Source organism: Chiloscyllium plagiosum, chromosome 9 (assembly GCF_004010195.1).
Source record: "Chiloscyllium plagiosum isolate BGI_BamShark_2017 chromosome 9, ASM401019v2, whole genome shotgun sequence".
NCBI lineage: Eukaryota > Metazoa > Chordata > Chondrichthyes > Orectolobiformes > Hemiscylliidae > Chiloscyllium > Chiloscyllium plagiosum.
In genome coordinates, this window is record NC_057718.1 from 39255439 (window position 1) to 39277592 (window position 22154).

General features: G+C 39.3%; 1 protein-coding gene across 2 annotated transcripts in view; it reads right to left on the minus strand.

Moving 5' to 3' along the window:
- Positions 1 to 22154, minus strand: part of kcnh1a (potassium voltage-gated channel, subfamily H (eag-related), member 1a) — a 283339-nt gene that overhangs the window by 103296 nt on the left and 157889 nt on the right. For both annotated transcript variants that reach the window (XM_043695750.1, XM_043695751.1), the window contains one exon: positions 9320 to 9516. In XM_043695750.1, coding sequence (XP_043551685.1) covers positions 9320 to 9516 — 197 coding nt within the window. The remainder of the gene's footprint in view (positions 1 to 9319; positions 9517 to 22154) is intronic.

The following is a 22154-nucleotide window of genomic DNA, read 5'->3' on the forward strand; positions in this document are numbered from 1 at the left end:
CTGTAGAGAAGTCCTAAACTCATCGTTTGATTTTTATTAAAGGATTGTTATTAATTATTAAGTTGAGTTCTGGAGTCACATGTAGGTCAGATCAGGTAAGAATGAAAGTTTCTTTCTCTAAGGGACAAAAGTGAACTAGATGGGGTTTTTTCCTGAAAATTGAAAGCAGTCATTATTAGACTTTTAATTCCAAACTTTTTAAAAATTGCATGCAAATTTCACCATCTGCCATGGTGGGCTTTGAATCAATGTCCCAATGCTACCTGGGTAACTGGATTAACAGTTTAGTGATAATACCAGTAGGCCATCATCTCTCAAAGATGATACTGTATCTGGATATCTCCAAGCAGGTTACATCTAATTAACAATTTTTGAAGAGAGAAAACAACAGTTTTAAATTTAGGAGCTGATGCTGAACATTGAGCACTGAAATACATTAACTACCCAGAAAATTGGGTGCACTGAAAATGCACTTCAGCTCTCAGCATTGCCTCTGTGTTGGTGGGGAAGTCAAAAGGAAATAAGCAATCAGTGTATAAGATGGATTAGGAGTCCTCCAAATACTATTCATATTAATGCTGACCCCATTACCTAACTGGAATGGCTGAGATAGAGATTCAGCTCTACAACCCCTTTTTAAATAGCTAAATGAGACCCTTCTATCATTTGCCCCAACTTCATTGTTGCCTTGTGCCCTGCCTGAAATCTTATGCCTTGGGCTCAGTATCTACCTGCCCCATGCCAAGAAGGCACCTGGTACACAACAAGCAGCTAGCATTCAATGAGCAGATCTCACACCATCACAACGTCAGCTCTTCCACACACAGTTGTGAGAAGCACCTGAATAGCAGTGGCACTAGCTGAACTGCCTAACACTCATCATCGTCCTCCTTTTTTTTAAATTGTCAAGGAAATTTTTTTTATTATTTTTTCAATAAAGGCATTAAGCAGGAAGTTTGAATTTAAAAAATTATTCCCAATGGACTTCTCTTAGACTTTAAGAACTATCACTGTATCCTGATAAAAATAAGTTATGTAATTCAGCATAAATTGGGCACAGGAGAATGCTCGATTCAGTCATTACGAAGATGGCTAATTATCTCAAACCGTAATCATGATCTCTACGATTACGATTACTATACTAATTGGATGTAGGCAGACATACGCATTGCACACAATCAGATTCCATTCCTGGCCATTTGGACGGCTGCTGCAGCAGAGCTGAGTTGGGGCAGAGAAGCCAGTTAGTGTCAGGCTCAGAACATGCAAGGTCAGGACTAGTGGGCCATGACAGTGACTCAGCTTTCACTTGTGTCCCATTCAGTCCCTCACTGTTAACATATTGTCAGGAATATGGAGTTGTCGCATCTGATGGAAAATGAAAACAGCTGATTTGGAAATTGTGCCTTATTTTTCTCCATTGCATTAACTTAGTGTTAAAATGGGGGAGAAAAAAGAGAAAATCGTGCCCTATACATTAGAATTATAAAAAATTGATAGAGTTGTGAATATTAGCACAAACAGCCTGGCATAAAGATGCCGCAGGGAAGAACTATGAAAAACTAGAAAGTAGAGTGCAGTTACTTTGTCACACATTTACAGACATTTAATAAGTCTCTGCAGGCACACATGCTGAGTTAGTTTGGGACATGAACTGTACATTTAATTCAAGACAATGCATTTTTAATCCTCCTCGATATAAATCAGCAGGTTTTCAGAAAATAGGTGATTTATTTCCTGAGCGAGATGGTTGAAAAATTGTTGCAGCGCAACCCCTTAATAATCCTCCCAATGCCAAAGCTGGCTGCAGCTACTATATTGATTTACAGTGAGACCAAAAATTTTCTTGGACCATTCAGCCAGTTCTTACTCAAAGCAGTGGCAGCGGGTAAGAATTATAACCAGTACCAGCAGTGAGAGTATCATAGAGGACAGGAACTGACCTGGTGTATTGAACAAGGCGAGGCTATTCCAAGGAAAGAATGTGTCTGTGAACTGGGGCATAGGATGTCAATATACAGATTATCTCTGTGAAACAGAGAGAGGGGAAAAAAGAACTTTAATTCTTTTGTCAGTACAGGCCTTGTTTAAATGAAAACTGCTATTGTTAAAGATTCAATAATCCACACCACTGCACTGCAGGAGAGAAGAAAGATTTATTGAGTAGCAACCCCATAAGTAGTAAATGCAATCAAAGCATCACAGTTTCAGGATTGCATCCACTGCTCACATTTTATTAGCTGGCAACTAAATGGCTCCCTTGGTATTTGCTGCTTGCAGAAATTGTGACTTTTTTTTGAACTGAGTGCAGGCTAACTGAACTCATAAGGGGAGATGCTTCAAATGTAAATGTCTTTCATTGCAATAGGATTTCATTTCTCTGCAGTTATTACTTAAATGGTAATAATTATATAACTAGTGGTGCCTATGAAAACAATACCTAGGGCAAGCTAAAAAGAGGGCATTTTTCACAATTCTTCTATTAAAAGCCATTGACAATATACATTTGATCAAAGGTACAATTTCAGTATAATTTCAGAATTCTTTTCCTAGACAGCTTCTTTACTGACAATTATTTCCAGATGAATAGTGCATTGGCTTTGGCATCTTATGCAATGAGTGAATTTCTAAGGACGTGTATATATTAAAATTAAAGAAATGTAACACAGCAGAATAAACATATCACCATAAATTACAAACAGTGTGTTCCCAATATGTGTCACCATTAAAGAGAGCCACTGAGAGCTAGTTGTGCATGTGCCACTGTAGGTGAACATAAGTAATAATACTTCAGCTGGGGTCTGATTAGTAATTCAGAAAAAAATTGCAATATCTACCCAGTTATTGTATTGCAGTCAGATTTCTGTAAGCTCTGAATTTTAAAGACAGCAGACTAAATATTGCTGACCAACAAAGTGCTCAGTGATGGGACGCTGTGATACTCAGAAAGGAGTTAATCTCATTACCAGAGACTGCTGATCACATGCTTGAAGGATAATGAGTTCACTGGAATCAGTACAAAGATGTGGTATTTCCTGCAGTACAGTATTGTTACATCACACTGAACTTAGTCAATTTGGAAAGTTCTAAAGAACAGTCACTGAACCCAAAACATTGACTGTGCTTTCTCTCCACAAATGCTGCCAGACAGGCTGAGTTTTCCAGCAAATTCTGTTTTCTTTCAGATTTCCAGCATCTGCAGTACATTGGGTTTTTTTTTTGCTAAGTTTGGAACCAGAGAGACTCCATCAAGAAATGGACCTGTTGTGTCCTATTGTGAAGAATAGGACAAGAGATAATAGGGACTAATTCCAGTGGCTGGGAAGAAAAGAAGTTAAAAGAAAACTTATGACCATTCAAAGCAGGACAACCCACAAAAAAGAGAGAGAGAGAGACTGGACATACTCTCCAGAAGATGGTCCAAAAATGAGACTTTGCAAAGGAGTACCTCTCTTCCAGGGCTGATCAACCTGAGGACAGACAGGTGATATGCAAATGCACACACACAACGCATACACACATGCACACACAAGAATAGTTTAATTTAACTATAGTATTTCATTAGTTCTCCCAAACTTTATAATGAAATTCAAAGTTGCTTATAGTGCAACAAAGCATTGTGATTGTTCAAACGGAAACTTGTGTCCTGGAATTGTTGCTTGAGATCACTAGCAAGCATGTAGGACATAGGTCAACAATTTGTACCTGGACTGATCATGGGATAATTCAACTTGCACAATTCTTCAACTTCTGACCCTGAAGCACATTCCATTCTAATGCATGTTCTAATTCTGCACGTACATGTGTAGTGCTCCATCAAATGTCATCCTTAAATGCAGCCAATTACAAATATAGTTTGCTGTTTTCACAAATGACTTAGTAATTACAGTTAGTTTCTAATTCCAGCAATTGTATACTTACACTAATTGTTTCAATAAACCATGCGTATTGTAGATTAAGAGGTTACACATAGACTATGATATTATCAGTCTCTATCAACATAGCTCTGCTGCTGCATGCTGGCCACTGCCTGCTCGTATATCAAGCCTGTTCAGCTCCTTTAAACATTGTGTGCTCTATTCCAAACAGTCCATGTGGTTGAAAGCCTGTGACCTGCAATGCCCTAAACTCATTAATGGCCTGGAGAAAAATGCAAATGTTAGCCAAACTCCTTCAGACAGTCAGAATGCATTTACAGCATTTCAAACATTCAGAGAAAACAAGTAATGAGGCTCTTGTGGGGCACTGCTGGAGGCCCAACCTCTGATGCAGGAGGCCTCGGTTCAAGTCCCACTGCTCCAGAGGTGTGTAATAACAACGTAGAGCAGATAGATTTGAAATATTAGGACAAATAATGCAAGTGGGCTTTTGCAATTCATAGCTGGCCTTTGCTTTTAAGATTGTTGCTGTCTTCAGAACTTTTGTAGTTGCTAGCAATTATTGCATGCAATTATTTGCTCTCTCTCTATTCAAAGAGAAAATAAATTCCTATAAAATTGTTATAACTGTATCAATTCTGCTACCTGTGCTTCATGGAATAGACTAGCAGCATTATAGAGTCAGAGATGTACAGCACAGAAACAGACCCTTCAGTCCAACTCGCTCATGTCGACCATATATCTCAACCTAATCTAGTCCCACTTGCCAGCATCTGGCTCATATCCTTCCAAACCCTTCCTATTCATATATCCATCCAAATGCCTTTTGAATGTTGCAACTGCACCAGCCTCCACCACTTCCTCTGGCAGCTTCCACACACTCACCAGTCTCCGCATGAAAACGTTGCCCCTTAGGTCTCTTTTATAACTCTCCCCTCAGCCTAAACCTATGCCCTGAGATCTGGAGTCCCCCACCCCAGGGAAATGACCTTATCTATGTACCCTATCCATGCCCTTCATGATTTTATAAATTTCTATAAAGTCACCCCTCAGCCTCCAATGCTCCAGGGAAAACAGCCCTCACCTATTCTGCCTCCCCCTATAGCTCAAACCCTCCCACCATGGAAACATCCTTGTCAATCTTTTCTGAACCCTTTCAGGTTTCACAACATCCTGCCGATAGGAAGGATACTAGAATTGCATGCAACATTCCAACAGTGGCCTAACCAATGTCCTGTACAGCCCTAACATGACCTCCCAACTCCTGTACTGAATATTCTGACCAATAAAGGAAAGCATACCAAACACCTCCTTCACTATCCTATCTACCTGTGACTCTACTTTCAAGGAGCCATGAATCTGCACTCCAAAGTCTCTTTGTTCAACAACACTCCCTGGGACCTTACCAATAAATGTATAAGTCCTGCTAAGATTTGCTTTCCCAAAATGCAACACCTCACATTTGTCTAAATTAAACTCTTTCTGCCACTCCTCAGTCCATTGGCCCATCTGGTCCAGATCCCATTGTAATCTGAGGTAACCTTCTTCGCTGTCTACTAGACCTCCAATTTTGGTGTCATCTGCAAACTTACTAACTATACCTCCAATGTTCACATCCAAATCATTTATATAAATGATGAAAAGTAGTGGACACAGCACTGATCCTTGTGGCACTCAACTGATAACAAGCCTCCACCACCACCCTCTGTCTTCTACCTTCGAGCCAGTTCTGTATCCAAATGGCTAGTTCTCCCTGTATTCCACGAGAAGTAACCTTGATAACCAGTTTCCCATGGGGAACCTTGTTGAATGCCTTTCTGAAGTCCATACAGATCACCTCTACCGCACCTCCCTCATCAATCCTCTTTGTTACTTGTTAAAAAAAGCTAAGCAAAGGCTCAAATAATAGATTGCTCAGAGGAATATGACACTACCTGCCAACCAAGGTGTTCAAAAGGACTGAAATAAAATGAAGAACCACAGATGCTGGAAATCTGAAACAAAAACTGAAATTACTGGAGAAACCCATTAGGTGTGGCAGCATCCATGGAGAGAACGCAGAGTTACTGTTTCAAGTCCAGTGACCCTTTTCAAAATATTAACTTTGCTTACTCTCCACAGATGCAGCCACGCCTAATGAGTTTCTCTAGCAATTGTGTTTTTGTGAAAAAAGACTTATGTCTATATCTAACATAACCTTGGCCAACAACAGATGTTCCCATGATGCAACCTGAAAAACACAAGCACCATCAACCAGTGGTCCAAGGCAACTCCAACTAACTGCGAAAATGTCTGTCTGCAAATGAATGATCAAGTGTATGAATTTCAGACTGTAAAACCCAATCTGTTACAATTCAGAAGCAGATATAGCCAAAGCGTTATGAACAGTTGCACACATGTCCTTACAAACTTTGGTATTGTCTTATTGGCATCAAGACTTAAGAACACAATAACATTTTTTCTAAACCTTAGACTGCCTCATGCCGTAAGAATTGTCAGAACATCATAGAGAATTAATAACTCCAAATTTAATTTACCCTACCCAACCATGCTCAATTTGAGATTCACTGGTTCTTTCCCTTTGCTGCATTGGGTGGAATGCTGCAATTTCTCCACTGTAAAAAAAAAAGGAAACAACAGCAACTCTTTAAGAGCCATTGTTCCCAATATCCCAGCTTTTTGCATATGATAATGAGGATGTCACAGGAGTAGACCATTTAACTCCTCAAGGCTGTTCCATCATTCACAGAGATCCTATTTACTATTTCTGGCCCACATCTTTTAAAAACTTTGGTTAACAAAAATCTGTCAATCTTAGCCTTAAAATTTGTTCCAGTTTTAAAATACAAAGTAGTAATCAGCAGAAGAGAAAGAATTCCGTTAAGTCTAATATTTCTAATAAGTAATAAAGGAAAATAATTACCTGGGTGCAGGAAAGTTCCTTTGATATATCATTAATCTTAGGGTGAACTGAGCTGTTGATAGGAATTAAAGCTTAGCTGAAAGATCAGTTATAACTCAATCTTTTCTTTGGTGATACTTGTCCTAGTCTGAAGCCCAAAATACATTTCATGTTTTCTCAACTGGTTCAATTGTTCAGTTATCAATATCATAAACAAAAGGTTAAATAGTTAATTCATATGCTTGTACTGAAAATATCAATACTGTTCTAAAAATATGGATTTTTCTTTCTCCCACACTAACTCAACTGCATCTGATGTCACAACAGAGTAATATGATTTACTCCAATCAATTTTCATTTTGCATTAACATTGAAGCAACTCCACAGAGGCTGGTAGCTCATCACCAACTCACCTTTTATCTACCTGTGCATAGCACTGGACACAGGTCCTTCTTCCTTAGAACCATCTCTCAGTGTGAGCAGGATGTCTGACACTCACGTTTATATATGTCAGCTAGGGCTCCCTGATTGAGCCTGATAGACAGTCCCAATCAGGGAACTCATATTCTATAAAGTCCCCCTGGTTGATCTCGCTACAATCAATACAAATACATAAATGTCAACTATAGCATTTTAAGATAGTCAACTGAAGGTTGGTTGTCAAAAAAATAGTGATGGTAGTAATGGCATATTGGTTATTCTGCTAATGTAGCCTATTACATACAAGTACTAAACACTGAAACTGGTATTGTTAATAAAAACAGATCTAATATAAATGAAAAGCCTCCATTCAAAATAAACATTTTATTTAAAAAACAATAGGACATCAGGTTGGCGTTTCAAGGCTACTATATAATAATGGTAAAAACATCACCCTAACATTTCAAACACAAAAACAAAAACAGAAAATGCTGATGGACGGGTTGGACCGAAGAATCTGTTTCCATGCTGTATATCTCTATGACTCTATAATTTGTCAGGTCCAGTGACCCTTCATCAGAAGAGTTCTAAGGAAGGGTCACTGGACCCAAAACATTAACTGATTTCTCTCTACAGATGTTATCAGACCAGCTGAGTTTTGCTAAGATTTTGTTTTCTGATTTTCAGCATCGGCAGTTCTTTCATTTCTTTTATTTAGTTTCCCCAAAAGGTAATGCGTGTGTTTCTGAGATACATGGGGTGTGTTTTTGAGATAATTACGATACTCGAGAAAATTTTCAGTCTTCTACTTTTACATTGCAATGTAATTTGTAGCACAATTTTTTTCTGTAACTTACATTTTTTTGTCTTATTCTGTTCACACTAAATTCCCATAAACACTACAGTAATGACACTTATGTGAAATGAGCTAATGAGTGTTTAAATTTAACACACATTGGAACATAGTATGGTTGTATTAAGTGCTCATACTCAGGCACTTAAACAGAATATATACGCTGATGCATGCAAATAATCCTCCTAAAGGGTAATAATATCTGAAAATAGTAGCAATAAACAGATGTTCCATCAGAAGAGTGATTGGCATTCTGCTGTTGAGTGTTTTAAAAAGGAAATGAAACAGATCATTGGACCCGTCAACTCTGTGTGTTTTTCTTCATACTCTGCCTAATCTAATCCGTGGAAGAATTATTCCATGAAATATTAATCTGGCTTTTCTTTTGTTAGGTCTTGATAGTCCTCTAATACATGTCTAATATTTATTTTAGTTAATTCAAGTATTGAAAATTTGCAACATGTTGCACCTCAAAACCAATAAACTGAGAAAGCAAATTCAAATTTCATCTGTTACAACCTTAAATTATGCAGCTCTGCTTAAAAAATGTATTACATACTTTATATATTTTTTAAAGAATTTTCTTGCTAAATAAACTGAACGCCGGTTTAGAGGCAGCACAGTGGCTCAGTGGTTAACACTGCTGACTTACAGCACCAGGAACCCAGGTTCAGTTCTAGCATTAGGTGACTTTCTCCCTGTGACTGCATGGGGTTCTTCCCACACTTCATGGAAATGCAAATTTGGTGGATTGATTGTGCTAAATTACCCACAGAGTCCAGGATTGTGCAGGCTAGGTGGATTAGCTACGGGGAATGCAGGGTTACGGAGATGGTCTAGGTCTGGGTGTGATGTTCTTCTGAGGGTCAGTGTAGACTCAGTCGGCTGAATGGCCTGCTTCCACACTGTAGGGATCCTATGACCTAGAGGACATTAACTATATTATGGTAACTAGTACCACCGAAATAAAATTATTTTTCTCAACTCAGCAAAACAATGAAGCTATATATTTGTTAGGTATATAATTAAATTTTGGATACTGCATACTATTCAGCAAATGTTAATATTACTGGAACTGTGTATTGAAACCACTGACAAAACACAATTACAACCCACAGTGCAACAAAACTGTTGCACCATAAACATAAAAGCATCAACCAAGATGGATCAGGATGAATGGAAGGTACTTTTACTTTCTAAAGTGTACATATTACAATATTTATTCATTGAGACAATACAATCACATATTGAAAAAAACAGACTTACCCTTTTTCTAAGATTATATGTTAGGATAAGGTTTCTTGAAAAGGAGTTTGAAAAGGCTGTATAAAATTCCAGTACTTTCTGCAAGGCATCTCTTTTGATAACATGAAGGTCACAATAAGTCAGGGCTCTAACATTGACGCATGACTGCGCAAGGGTATTTTCCTTCCAGAAAACATCTCCAAATACATCTCCCTTCCCTGGGCAAGATTTAAAAGAAAACAAATGAGTTACAGAGTTGTGACATTTTTGCACCATGAAAATGTTTTGATCATTTACTTTCAACACTGATATTCTATAACAGATAATATTCCAAAGATCATGTCAAATGTTAACACGATCAGATAAAACGCTGCTGTTTACCATTTTACAAGAGCAATTTATTTTATGTCAAATTACTTCAATTAAGAATGACATACATTGGAATACCATGTATTAAGCACACATCACACAACTTCATTATTTTGAACTTGAGCAGGTAACCATATCATGTTAAGGGTATTTGATGGCTAAACAATCAGACTTCATGATGAAATGTATGTATAAAACTATGATATAATTATTGCATATACTAAAATGTACTTCAAAATTGTTTGTAAATAAGAAGCATCTTTCCCCAGTCATTATGCATTACTGTCACTCCGTAACAGAAATAGTTGGACAATTGGAGCATTTTATCGTATGTATCCTCATTATCAGAACAGCAACTTGTTAACACACACTGGTAAGAGCAATTGAACAATGGTAAGGGCTTGATATTGGAAAGTTTGAAACTATAGTAAATGGCATATGCTATGTTGTATAAATTCATTCCACAGGATGAAGGCATCCAGACCAGCATTTATTGTCCATTCCTAATTGTCCAGAGGCAGTTAAAAGACAACAACATTGCTGTGGGTCTGGAGTCACATGTAGGCCAAAGCAGGTAAGGATGGCTGTTTTTTATCCCTCCTCCCTAAAGGAAACCTACCATGGTGGGATTTGAATCCGCGATCCCTGGAACATTAGCTGGGTGTCTGAATTAACAGCCCAGTGATCATAGCACAAGGCCATCATCTCCCCTTGTGCTGTACTAAATGTATGGAAACAACACGTGTTCCCCATGCAGAACAAATCACCGTGCCACTGAAAACGTCCATGTGGAATTCTTAGCCCAAAGCTAAGAACTGTGTTAAAAACTGGTCCCATAGCATGATAAGTAAGTAACAATATGCAGAAGAACCTTTACTCCTTTTAGTGTTGTCGACCTTACAAAACCTTGAGCCCAAAAAGAGCCATTTTCTTCCTCTGTACTGGTTGTGCTCCAAATTCATGTTTGGGGCACTTCTGAAAGATGTGATAAGGCATTAAACAATTATTTTCTGCCACGTTCTCCTGGCTGTCTGTTTCTTTTATCAAGAAACTGACACACACCACCAGCATTTATAAATTGAGGTGAGGTGGAGATGTAATGGTTGACAGCCTTAAATGTATCACAAGTGGGAACATTGCAGAGAGCAAAGTTGTGGGAGCAGCAGTGATGTAATGTAAGTGTTTTCATTATTAGACAGGAAAGGCTGTCACTAGATCAGGCCCGCACTAATAGAAGAAACAGCCTACAGGAAATACTCATTCAATAGCAAGGCTATGACATGGGAATACATCAGCCTTGCTATTTTCCACCTGTAAAAACTAAAAATCCTTCAAAATTTTTAGCTCCAACCTCCAACTGCGCAGCTTCCTCCTCTAGATCGGCAGGGTGCTGACGTATCAGGGGCTCCTACACAAAGAAGCCGACTTGCTGTGCAAAAACCACTGTTAAACCTATTAAGCTTCCCACCATAGTCACACAGGTTGGCATGAATGGGCACAGCTGCCTATAGGAAAAAAACAGCAGTGGGCAGAAACATGTTAGCAATCCAGATCAACACAGTTCTTACAAAATTTTCTGGGTTTCTTCTTCTGAGCCTAACCCACCTCCATGAGTAGGAAGATGTTTCCCAGTGTTTCCCACTGCAAAATCAAATACAGGCAGCAGCTGTCTTCTGCAATCTAATTACTCAACAAACAAAGAGTGTTCCTGGACTAAAAAAAAGTACACACTAAAAACACAAAAGTATAAATGCATAATATGAGAACAAAAGGACAGCACTGGGCATGACAGATGTCACCTGACAGGTGCACAATATACCAACGTCTTACGCTATGTTCCAAACTATTGCTTATGATATTATGTAAACACTGATACACTGTACAGGACAGACACATTTATTAGCCTTGGGATAGCCCTGTGATGAGGAGGAAATGCCACGTTGAAGGGTCTGATAGTACTTGCAGTGGATTGAAATATCTGTTCCTGGGAAACATTTGAGAGAATGTTTTTGGACACTAAAGCAGGTAATAAGATTTGAGAGCCAGGGATTTAGATCACTCAAGACAGAGCTGTCAGTGCCTGAGGCTGGTGGACTAATTTTGAAATCAAAGAAATGGTTTAAGCATGCTGAGCTTTCTGAGGTGTTTCAGGGTTTTGCAATGGCAGAAAACGTATCAGGATGAGGAATGAATTTTACATCACTCGGAAAGCTACAGCTCAGCAGGGTAGGAAGTATTTAAGATTTAGCAGGATTGAAGATGTGAGGGATGATTATCTTGAGGGGCTGACAGATTAAGATCCAAATCGCCTTCAACCAAGTCATCAGGCCCCACCTTCGCACTACATTCTCACACAAAACCCCTTCCACTACGATGCCACCTTATCTCAAAAAGCAAAGTGTTAAACTCACCTGACAAGGCCTCTGCTCAGTGTGCAGTTGGTTTTGCAGATTGTGATGCTCACTCACAGACTATTAAAATTTATCACAGTCCTTCTAAAAATACACTACCCTAACTTTACCTAAAAAAGCAGCAGGTATTAAATTGCCACAATGGGGAAAGAACATTAACTGTATCATTATGATTTTTACTCCCATTTCTCCAAGATTTTGCTCAGTTCAGGTGCTTTCTAACAACAGAAACATTATATGTTATAAAAAGCCATGTTATCAAAGACATCCTGTGTAATCACAGATGTCATTGTTTGAAGATCAAATCTGAACATTAACTGTTTCTTTATTTTATTCAAAACACTCAAAGATACATGTGAATTTTTACAGTATCATCTAAAATTTTAAAAACTTCCAACAGGAAGATATGCCTATATTGGTAGAAATAGTAATCTGTGTAATATAGCTATTACAAATCTACATCTGCATTCACTTCCTATCCAAATTCATGTGTTATTATTAAAAATGTCTGTCTATGGAAGTTTCCATGGTGTAATTACACCCCTTCAGCTTCTTAAGCTTAAATAAACCAATTATGTCAATATGAGAGATGAGCTGGCTAAGATAGATTGAAAATATATTAAGTAGTATTACCGTTGACAAGCTATTAAGCGCATTTAAGAAAATATTTTATAATCTTCAATGAATACAAATTCCACAAAGAAATAAAAGCCCACAAGAAAAATGAAACATCAGTGGCTAAATAAAGAGGTTAAGACTAGCATTTTATTACAGCTTGAAAATGTTTCCCTGAAGATAGTTAGCCTAAACTGTGTGGAGTTTGCACATTCTCCCCGTGTCTGCGTGGGTTTCCTCCGGGTGCTCTGGTTTCCTCCCACAGTCCAAAGATGTGCAGGTCAGGTGAATTGGCCATGCTAAATTGTCCTTAGTGTTAGGTAAGGGATAAATGTAGGGGTATGGGTGGGTTGCGCTTCGGCAGGTCGGTGTGGACTTGTTGGGCTGAAGGGCCTGTTTCCACACTGTAAAGTAATCTAAAGTAATCTAATCTAATCTAAAGATTGGTAAGGTGTTAGAAACCAGTAAAGAATGATCCAAAGGAACAAAAATAATGAGAAGAAACCAGCAAACAATATAAAAATAGTATGTAAGAGCTTCGACAGATATGTAAAAGCTTCGATAGGAAGAGAGTAGTGAAAGTATTTAAATGTCCTTTGGAAACTTACAGAGTAGAAGTTATAATGAAAATAAGGAAAAGACTCAGGTTGTTGAAATCATTACTTTCTATCCATTTCTACAGCACGTTTTAACTCCAGAGTTTGCCTGTCGTGTCATAGACTGGAAACAGATCTTTTTTTAAATGACTGTCATTGTGAAATGCTTTCTTACCTGGGCAATTTGGGTACCCTTGTACACAAAACACAAGTTCAACACTCAGGTCCAGTAATCAATTAGGAAAACAAATTAAATGTTGGCTTTTTTATCCATGGGTCGGAGTACAGAGAAAGGAAGTCCTGCTGCTTTGGTACAGAGCTTTAGTATGATTACACCTGGAGTACTCTATACAATAGAAGGATACATTTGCCTCATATGTGGTGTGACAAAAGCTTACTAGATTAATTCTTGAGGAGCTTACTTTATGAAAGTTGAACAGGTTAGGCTATATCAATTGGAGTTTAGAGATTGGGAGATGAATATATTGAAACATATAAGATCCAAAAGGATTGGATACAATGGGTAGCTGGTGGGTGTTTCCTCATGCAGGGGAGACTAAAATCAGTTTTGGAATAAGCAATTTTCTCTCATAAGACAGAGTCATAGAATCACAGAGATGTACAGCACAGAAACAAACCCTTCAGTCCAACTCGTTCATGCAGACCAGATATCCTCACTTAATCTAGTTCCATTTGCCAACATTTGGCCCATATCCCTCTAAATCCCTCCTATTCACATACCCATCCACATGCCTTTTAAATGCTACAATTGTACCAGCCTCCACCACTTCCTCTGGCAGCTTACTCCAGACATGCACCACCCTCTGCGTGAAAAGGTTGCCCCTTAAGTCTCTTTTATATATTTGTCCTCTCACCCTAAACCTATGCCCTCTACTTCTGGATTCCCCCACCAGAGTAAAGGCCTTGTTCCCCCTCATGATTTTATAAACCTTTATAAGGTTGTCCCTCAACCTCCGATGCTCCAGGAAAAATTGTCCCAGCCTATTCAGCCTCTCCCCACAGCTTAAATCCTCCAACCCTGGCAACATCCTTGTAAATCTTTTCTGAACCCTTTCAAGTTTCACAACATCCTTCCGATAGGAAGGAGATCAGAATTGCACGCAATATTCCAAAAGTGATCTAACCAACATCCTGTAAGCCGCAACATGACCTCCCAACTCCTGTACTCTATACTCTGACCAATAAAGGAAAGCATATCAAACGCCTTCTTCACTATTCTATCTACCTGTGACTCTACTCTCAAGGAATTATGAATCTGCACTCCGAGGTCTCTTTGTTCAGCAACACTTCCCAGGACCTTACCATTAAGTATATAAGTCCTGCTAAGATTTACTTTCCCAAAATGCAGCACCTCACATTCATCTAAATTAAACTCCATCTGCCTCTCTTCGGCCCATTGGCCCATCTGATCAAGATCGCATTGTAATCTGAAGTAACCTTCTTTGCTGTCCACGACACCGCTAATTTTGGTGTCATCTACAAACTTACCAAACATACCTCCCATGTTCACATCCAAATCATTTATATAAATGATGAAAAGTAGTGGAGCCAGCACCGATCCTTGCGGCACTCCACTGGTCATAAGCCTCCAGTCTGAAAAGCAACCCTCCACCACCACCACCCTCTGTCTTCTACCTTTGAGCCAGTTCTATATCCAAATGGCTACTTCTCTCTGTATTCCATTAGATCTAACCTTGCAAACCAGTCTCTCATGGGGAACCTTGTCAAATGCCTTATTGAAGTCCATATAGATCACGTTCACCGCTTTGCCCTCATCAATCCTCTTTGTTACGTCTTCAAAAAACTCAATCAAGTTCATGAGACATGATTTCCCATGCACAAAGCCATGCTGACTATCCCTAATCAGTCTTTGTCTTTCTAAATACATCTAAATCCTATCCCTCAGGATTCCCTCTAACAATTTGTCCACCACCAACATCAGGCTCACCAGCTCACCAGAGTAGAGGAGAATTTTATCTCTCAGGAAGTTGTTAATGCATGGAATTCTCTTCCCCAGAAAGCAATGGAGGCTGGGTCATTGCATTTGTTGAAGGTTGAGTTAGATGGAGTTTTAATAGACAAGGGAGTCATGCATTTGAGGGGGGCAGAAAGGAGGGTAGAGTTGGGAACACAACCCCATCAGTCAAGATCTTAATGAAAGGCAAAGAAGGCTGAAAAGATCTATCCTACACCTAGTCTGTGTTTCCTTGGATGAAGAATCTGGAACTAGATGACATTTCTTTTAAAAACAAAACTAATGCAAAATGTAGCTTCTCAGTAAAAAATCAGTCTGGAAAAGGCAAACATGTAGAAAGCATGTAGCATGCCTTCCATGACTTCAGGATTTTACAAAGCACTTTATGTACTTTTGGACAGTATAGTTTTTTATTATTGTGTTGGGAATATTCACACAGAGTGACACAGCAAACAGCAATGTGCCAATGACTAGATTTATTTCAATGATATCGACTGAAGAATAAATACAGACCATGAAAACCACCACCACTCTCCAAATAAAATGGAATCTTTTCAATCCACCTGAGACATCAGACAGCGCCTCAGTTCAAAGGTTCATTAAACAGTTCCAGAAGATTGTCCTTGTGACAGTCCTATAATTGTTCCGATTTTTTTAATTGTTCACTATCTTGCAGAAGCTATTCCACAGTAAAAATGTGCAGTATAGGATCATTTTTAAACTCATCATCACTGGGTCTAAAGAGGCCATGAGGTCTTGTTGATTGTGCCACAGATACGACCTGATGAGATTTAGAATGTGACAGCTACAGACTTGCACAGGTCTTCCCAGGATAGCGCTACGTTTCTCAACTTATAAATTAATTTATTTATGTAGTAAGGTAATAATTACGCTCAGTTTTAAAGTACAAATATTATGCATCTTAGGGTGTAAACAATGCTTTATACATTTGGATTGGCACAGTAGCTCAGCAGTTAGCACTACTGACTCATAGCACCAGGAGCCTGGGTTCAATTCCAGTATCGGGGAACTGTCTGTGTGGAGTTTGCACACTCTCCCTGTGTCTGTGTGGGCTTCCTCCCACAGCCCAAAGATGTGCAGGTTAGGTGAATTGGCTGTGCTAAGTTGCCTGCAGTGTTCCAGGATGTGTAGGTGAGGCGCCTTAGTCAGGGGAAATATAGGGTAGGAGAATGGGTCTGGGTGGATTACTCTTTAGAGAATCAGTGTTGGGCCAAAGGGCCTGTTTCCACAGTGTAGGGATTCTATACTAATCAACAGCCACAAGCAGCACGATGACCTCTTACTTTATAAATGTTAACTGACCTTTAGAGAATTTTTGTACATTCCATGCAACAAAATATTGTATCTAGTACTTCGTAACGAATAGTGACAATTTTCTCAGTTCAATCTTTAAAATATTCAGGGTTACTTGAAATTAAGTATTTGAAATTCCTTACCAGGAGGTAGCATCATTAATGGTTTAGAGTGATCGCAACTTGTTTCAGTCAAACAAATAGCATTCACACTTTTTATTGTTTCAAATATAAGGTGCATCTGGGCTAAACATTCTGGGCTGAATCTTATTGGGGTCTGAGTGACATGAGTGATGATAAAGTTAGTGGGAGAATTGGACAAGACGTCTAGTGAAACTGATCTCGATCTCAGGAGCAGCTCATTGCATCCTTAATGGCTTTTAGAACAGTAAGGCGGGTTTCTCATGAGGCAACGATGCGTTGCCAATTAAGAAGGATTAAAGCTTGTATAAATGCCTATTGGTGACCCAATCCATCTCATTAATATTCAGCTTTCTATCTTATCAAACTCATCAAACAAGCTAGGCATCAAGCAATCTTAACATAGAAACCACACTCACTCCCAACAATCCCTACATTGGATACTGGGCACCAAAATCTCAGGGCAAGCTCCAAGGCACTGGCCACATGTATTCCACGTCCATGGACATTGGTATCCACCATGTGTCAGCCTCTGAGAACGCTCACTTCTGCACTTCAATGCTGCACCTCAGGTTGCACCAGGAACTATCACTGTAATACTGTAGCAAGGACTCCGTGCACTCAGGGACATGCACTCAGCTCATCAACTTGATCAGGCTCTTCACTCACTGTCATAGCACACACACTCTGAGCATACCTGGATGCTGACAGCATCTCTGCCTAGCATTGCTTGCATTGCCTTTAAGCACTCTACACCCTCAGCCAGAGACACCAGGCTCATATTATTTCTGTTTTGCCTTTCAGGACAAAGGTCAGAAACCATGCAGGCAGGTTCAGACTGATAGTGCTTGTCTGGGTGTACAATGGCCTTTAAGAGATGGCAAAGCACCAGAGATACCCAAGGAACTCAAGGATATCTGCTGAGCAGTGAGATTTTAGCACAGACACAAAGGACGGAAGTTTGTCATGGTTGCCAGCAGTCCTCAGTCAGTTAGCCATTGTTCAGGAGGTCCTGGAATGGTAAGTCCGGAGGGCATGCGTGGTTAATGTTGTCAGGAATTTTAGGTGGGTGAGATTGAGGGAGGAAAGATGGTGAGGGGAATAGAGAGAGTGCTGGAGTCTGATCCTTGGTGGGAGCTGGATACAGCAGCAGAGATAGTGAGTGTAAGGTATCAAAAAGAAGATGGTGGCACATACCCTTCCTCCTACACTGCTGGGCATTCTTTCAGATGGCTGAAACTGCTTCAACCAGGTGGCAATCTCACACCAGGCTGGATTGGTGTGGTATCATGGCCTTCACTGCTCATCCTCAAGGGAACAGGAAGTTCCAGGGTTGCACCAGCCTGTCCAGTAGTACATCCTGTGTACATAATGGGTGCCAATTTTCCCTGTCTGTCACTTTCAGGACAAATTCCAGGAATCATGGAGGCAGTTCCAGCCTGATAGTGCTTGCCTGGGTGTACAATGGCCTTTTAGAGATGGCAAAGCACCAGAGATGCCCAAGGAACTTGAGGATATCTGCTGAGCAGCGAGTTGCTCTGGGAATGAATCACTGTGATGGACATCATAGGGACGTGGCATGTAGTTAACCTTTTAGAGATGGCAAAGCACCAGAGATGCCCAAGGAACTTGAGGATATCTGCTGAGCAGCGAGTTGCTCTGGGAATGAATCACATGTGATGGACATCATAGGGACGTGGCATGTAGTTAATGAGGTGAGTTAATCAGACACAGCGAGAAACTTCACTCAGTCTCGTGGCAGAATATTCAAAACTTTGAGGCAACTCCAACTTAACCAAATCCGAATCAGCCCCCTGTCTTTGTATAACAACTCTGGATCCAGTTCTGAGGTTCATGTAATGCATTCAGAAAGGATAATTCTATGATCCATAAAATGCTTTGATCGCTTCTATCATGTAATTGGAGATTTCTTTATATTTTAATGTCTAATTAGAAATTCAATCCAACCCTGCTGGTGATTGAGTTGTTCTCAGAGATCATTGTGTTCTCTCTAAACAGTAGTCAGAATAATTACTGATTATTCTGCCCTAATTTATCATATTAAACTAGAATTAACATGCTCTCTATACAACATTTTAATCCATTTGAGACATTCAATTACAGATTTAAAAACTGAATTCCATTTCAACATTACACTACACATAATTGCTTATGTGAAAGACAGACTTGTATTTATATACAACTTGCCATATTATCGGAACTACCCAAACCATTCAATAGCCAAAGTATTTTTAAAGTGTTAATTGTTTTTTAAATTGTTCCCAACACAGCAATAAGGCACCATCATTAAACATGGCCATCATAGCCCATTTGGGGCTGCACAGATACACCCACAATGCAGCTCCAACAAGTGACAGGTACAGGAAGTTTTCAACAGACATTTTGAATGTAAAACTGTAGTTATGTCCTAGAATATATTCTCTAGGGAAAGTGTGGTCAATTTATTTTTATTTTATACATTCAACGGAACTCCCTTTTTTTGGCTGAGTGCATTTGCAATGAGCTTTTGTTTGAGAGATTTCCACCAGAAGGGATTTCTTGACTATTGCTGATTTCCGTGCTGAGATTTCATGACATCTAACTTGTTTAGCAAGTTTGGTAAGACAGAAACCTGAAAGGTGATGCAGCAAGTTGGGCTGTTAACGACCATTTAAGGCATTTAACGATCAATAATCTCCCCTTTTTTGGAAACTTGCTATTGCCTTGAGAAATTTGCCAGTTTGCTTATGAAGAATATAAAGGCTGCAGTGTGGGGCTTTTGGAGTGCAATGGTAATGCTGCTACCTTTGGATCAAAATGCCTGGGTTCAAGTTCCACCTGCTCTGAAGATGTGAAATAATATTTCTGAACAGACTGATTAGAAAATGCATCAAGAAACTGATGTCAAGATGGGCTTTGCCTAACTTTGCAAGTGACTCTGCCATTTCACCATGACCTATGTTACTTAAATCCCTATAAAATTCCACCTAATGTTTTCTGCTATTCAAAGGAACTGCATTTGGATATCAGTGTTTTAATACTTGGTGGAAGCTCATGTTGTCAAAAATACCATGGATGACACCGATAGACTTTTCTCTATGGATCTTTATCAGGAATGAACAGCATTGCAAATTTCAAAACAACGTTCCAATTTTATGCATGATTGCATCTTGCTCCACCCAGCAATGGTGTTAGCCACAATCTCTGTCTTCTGAAATGTTTTCAAAAGTTGTTCTAGTGAGCAGAAACCTCTGATAAAGCATTAATAACCAAAGTATGAAATTTATAAAGAGTTTGCTGTTGTACAGCAATAATTTCTTAAATTAGACTGCATGCCTGAATTATCTACATAAACTAGATTTATATTATTCAATTACCTAAAATATGAATCGTGAACAGGACACACTTGAATGGAGTGCAAAATTAAATAGGCTTAACATTTAATTTAATTTCACCTGGAATGATCAATTTATTCATGAAAGTAATAAGATATTTATAATTAAGATATATTACTCCTAATCATAAGATTAAATGAATCCTATTTATTAGTTTATCAATCAATTCACAGACAGCTGTACCCACCACTCCTACTTGTGCCTTGTGTATAGTGGACAGGCTTCACATAAAGTCATAGAGATGTACAGCACGGAAACAGACCCTTCGGTCCAACTCATCCATGCCAACCAGATATCCTAACCTAATCTAGTCCCATTTGCCAGCACATGGCCCATATTCCTTTAAACACTTCCTCTTCACATACCCATCCAGATGCCTTTTAAATGTTGTAATTGTACCAACCTTCACCAATTCCTCTGGCAGCTCATTCCATACACGCACCATCCCTTGCATGAAAATGTTGCCCCTTAGGTCCCTTTTAAATTTTCCCCTCCCACCATAAACCTACGCCCTCTAATTCTGGACTCCCCCACCCCAGGAAAAAGATCTTCTCTATTTAGCCTATCCATGCCCCTCTGATTTTATAAATCTCTATAAGCTCACCCCTCAATCTCCAACGCTCCAGGAAAAATAGCCCCAGCCTATTCAGCCTCTCTAATATAGCTCAAACCTTCCAAACCTGGCAACATCCTTGTAAATATTTTCTGAACCCTTTCAAGTTTCACAGCATCCTTCCTATAGTAGGGAGACCAGAATTTCACACAATATTCCAAAAGTAGCCTAACCAATGTCCTGTACAGCCACAACATGACCTCCCAACTCCTATACTCACTCAATGCTATGACCAATAAAGGAAAGCATACCAAATTCCTCTCTTCATTTACAAACATGAGTCTCTTATATCATCTCGATGTCCTACTGTTTGTGTGGCTGGACTATGGAAGTTTCTGGTCAATGATGATTGCAAGGTCTCGCTATCAACAGATTTGGCAGTAGCAATACCATTAGTAGCTGCCTGGATGCTCTCTCTAATTAGAGATAGTCATTAATTGACACTTGTACGCCATGTAACATTTGTGCCATTTACCAGTCCAAGTCTGAATATTGTTTCGATTATGCAGCATTCATTATCTGAGGAACAACATATTCTGACACGTCATCAGCAAGCAGTCCACCTCTGGCATGAATGGAAGAAAGATAATGGAGGAACAAATAAATGTAGTGCTGCCTCTGATGCTTCCCTGAAGAATATGTATAGCACTGTGCTATAATTTAAATCATTAGCTTCCAGTGTACCCAATCATGGTCCTTTGTGCCAGTTACTGTAGAAGTTTCTGTCTGACTTCTATTGATTACGTATTTTTTTAACTAGGTGCCTTAATGCCATAAAGCTTTATGAGGGCAGAGCGGTAGACATTGTCTACATGGACTTCAGTAAAGCCTTTGACAAGGTTCCATTTGGTAGACTAAGTAGTAAAGTTAGATCACATGGGATTCAGGGACAGTTTGTCAATTGGATACAAAATTGGCTTGATGTTACAAGACAGGGGTGGAGTTCCAGACTGGAGGCCTGTGACCAGCATTGTTCCACAAGGATCGGTGTTGGGTCCACTTTTGTTTGTCATTTACATAACGATCTGGATGAGAACTTAGGAAGCATGGTTAGTAAGTTTGCAGATGACATGAAAATTGGTGGCATAGTGGACAGTGAAGAATTTACCTAAGATTACAAAGGGATCTTGATAATTTGAGCCAGTGGGCTGAGGAATGGCAATTGGAGTTTAATTTAGATAAATGTGAAATATTGTATTTTGGTAAAACAAACAACGGCAGGGTTTATACAATTAATGGTAGAGCCCTGGATAGTGTTGTCGAACAGAAAGACCCAGGGGTTGAGATACATGGTTCTTTGAAACTTGCATCACAGTGGTTAAGGCAGCGTTTAGCACACTTGCCTTCAGTGACAGACAATTGAATTGGGACTTCATACTGAGGTTGTACAGGATGTTGGTGAGGCCA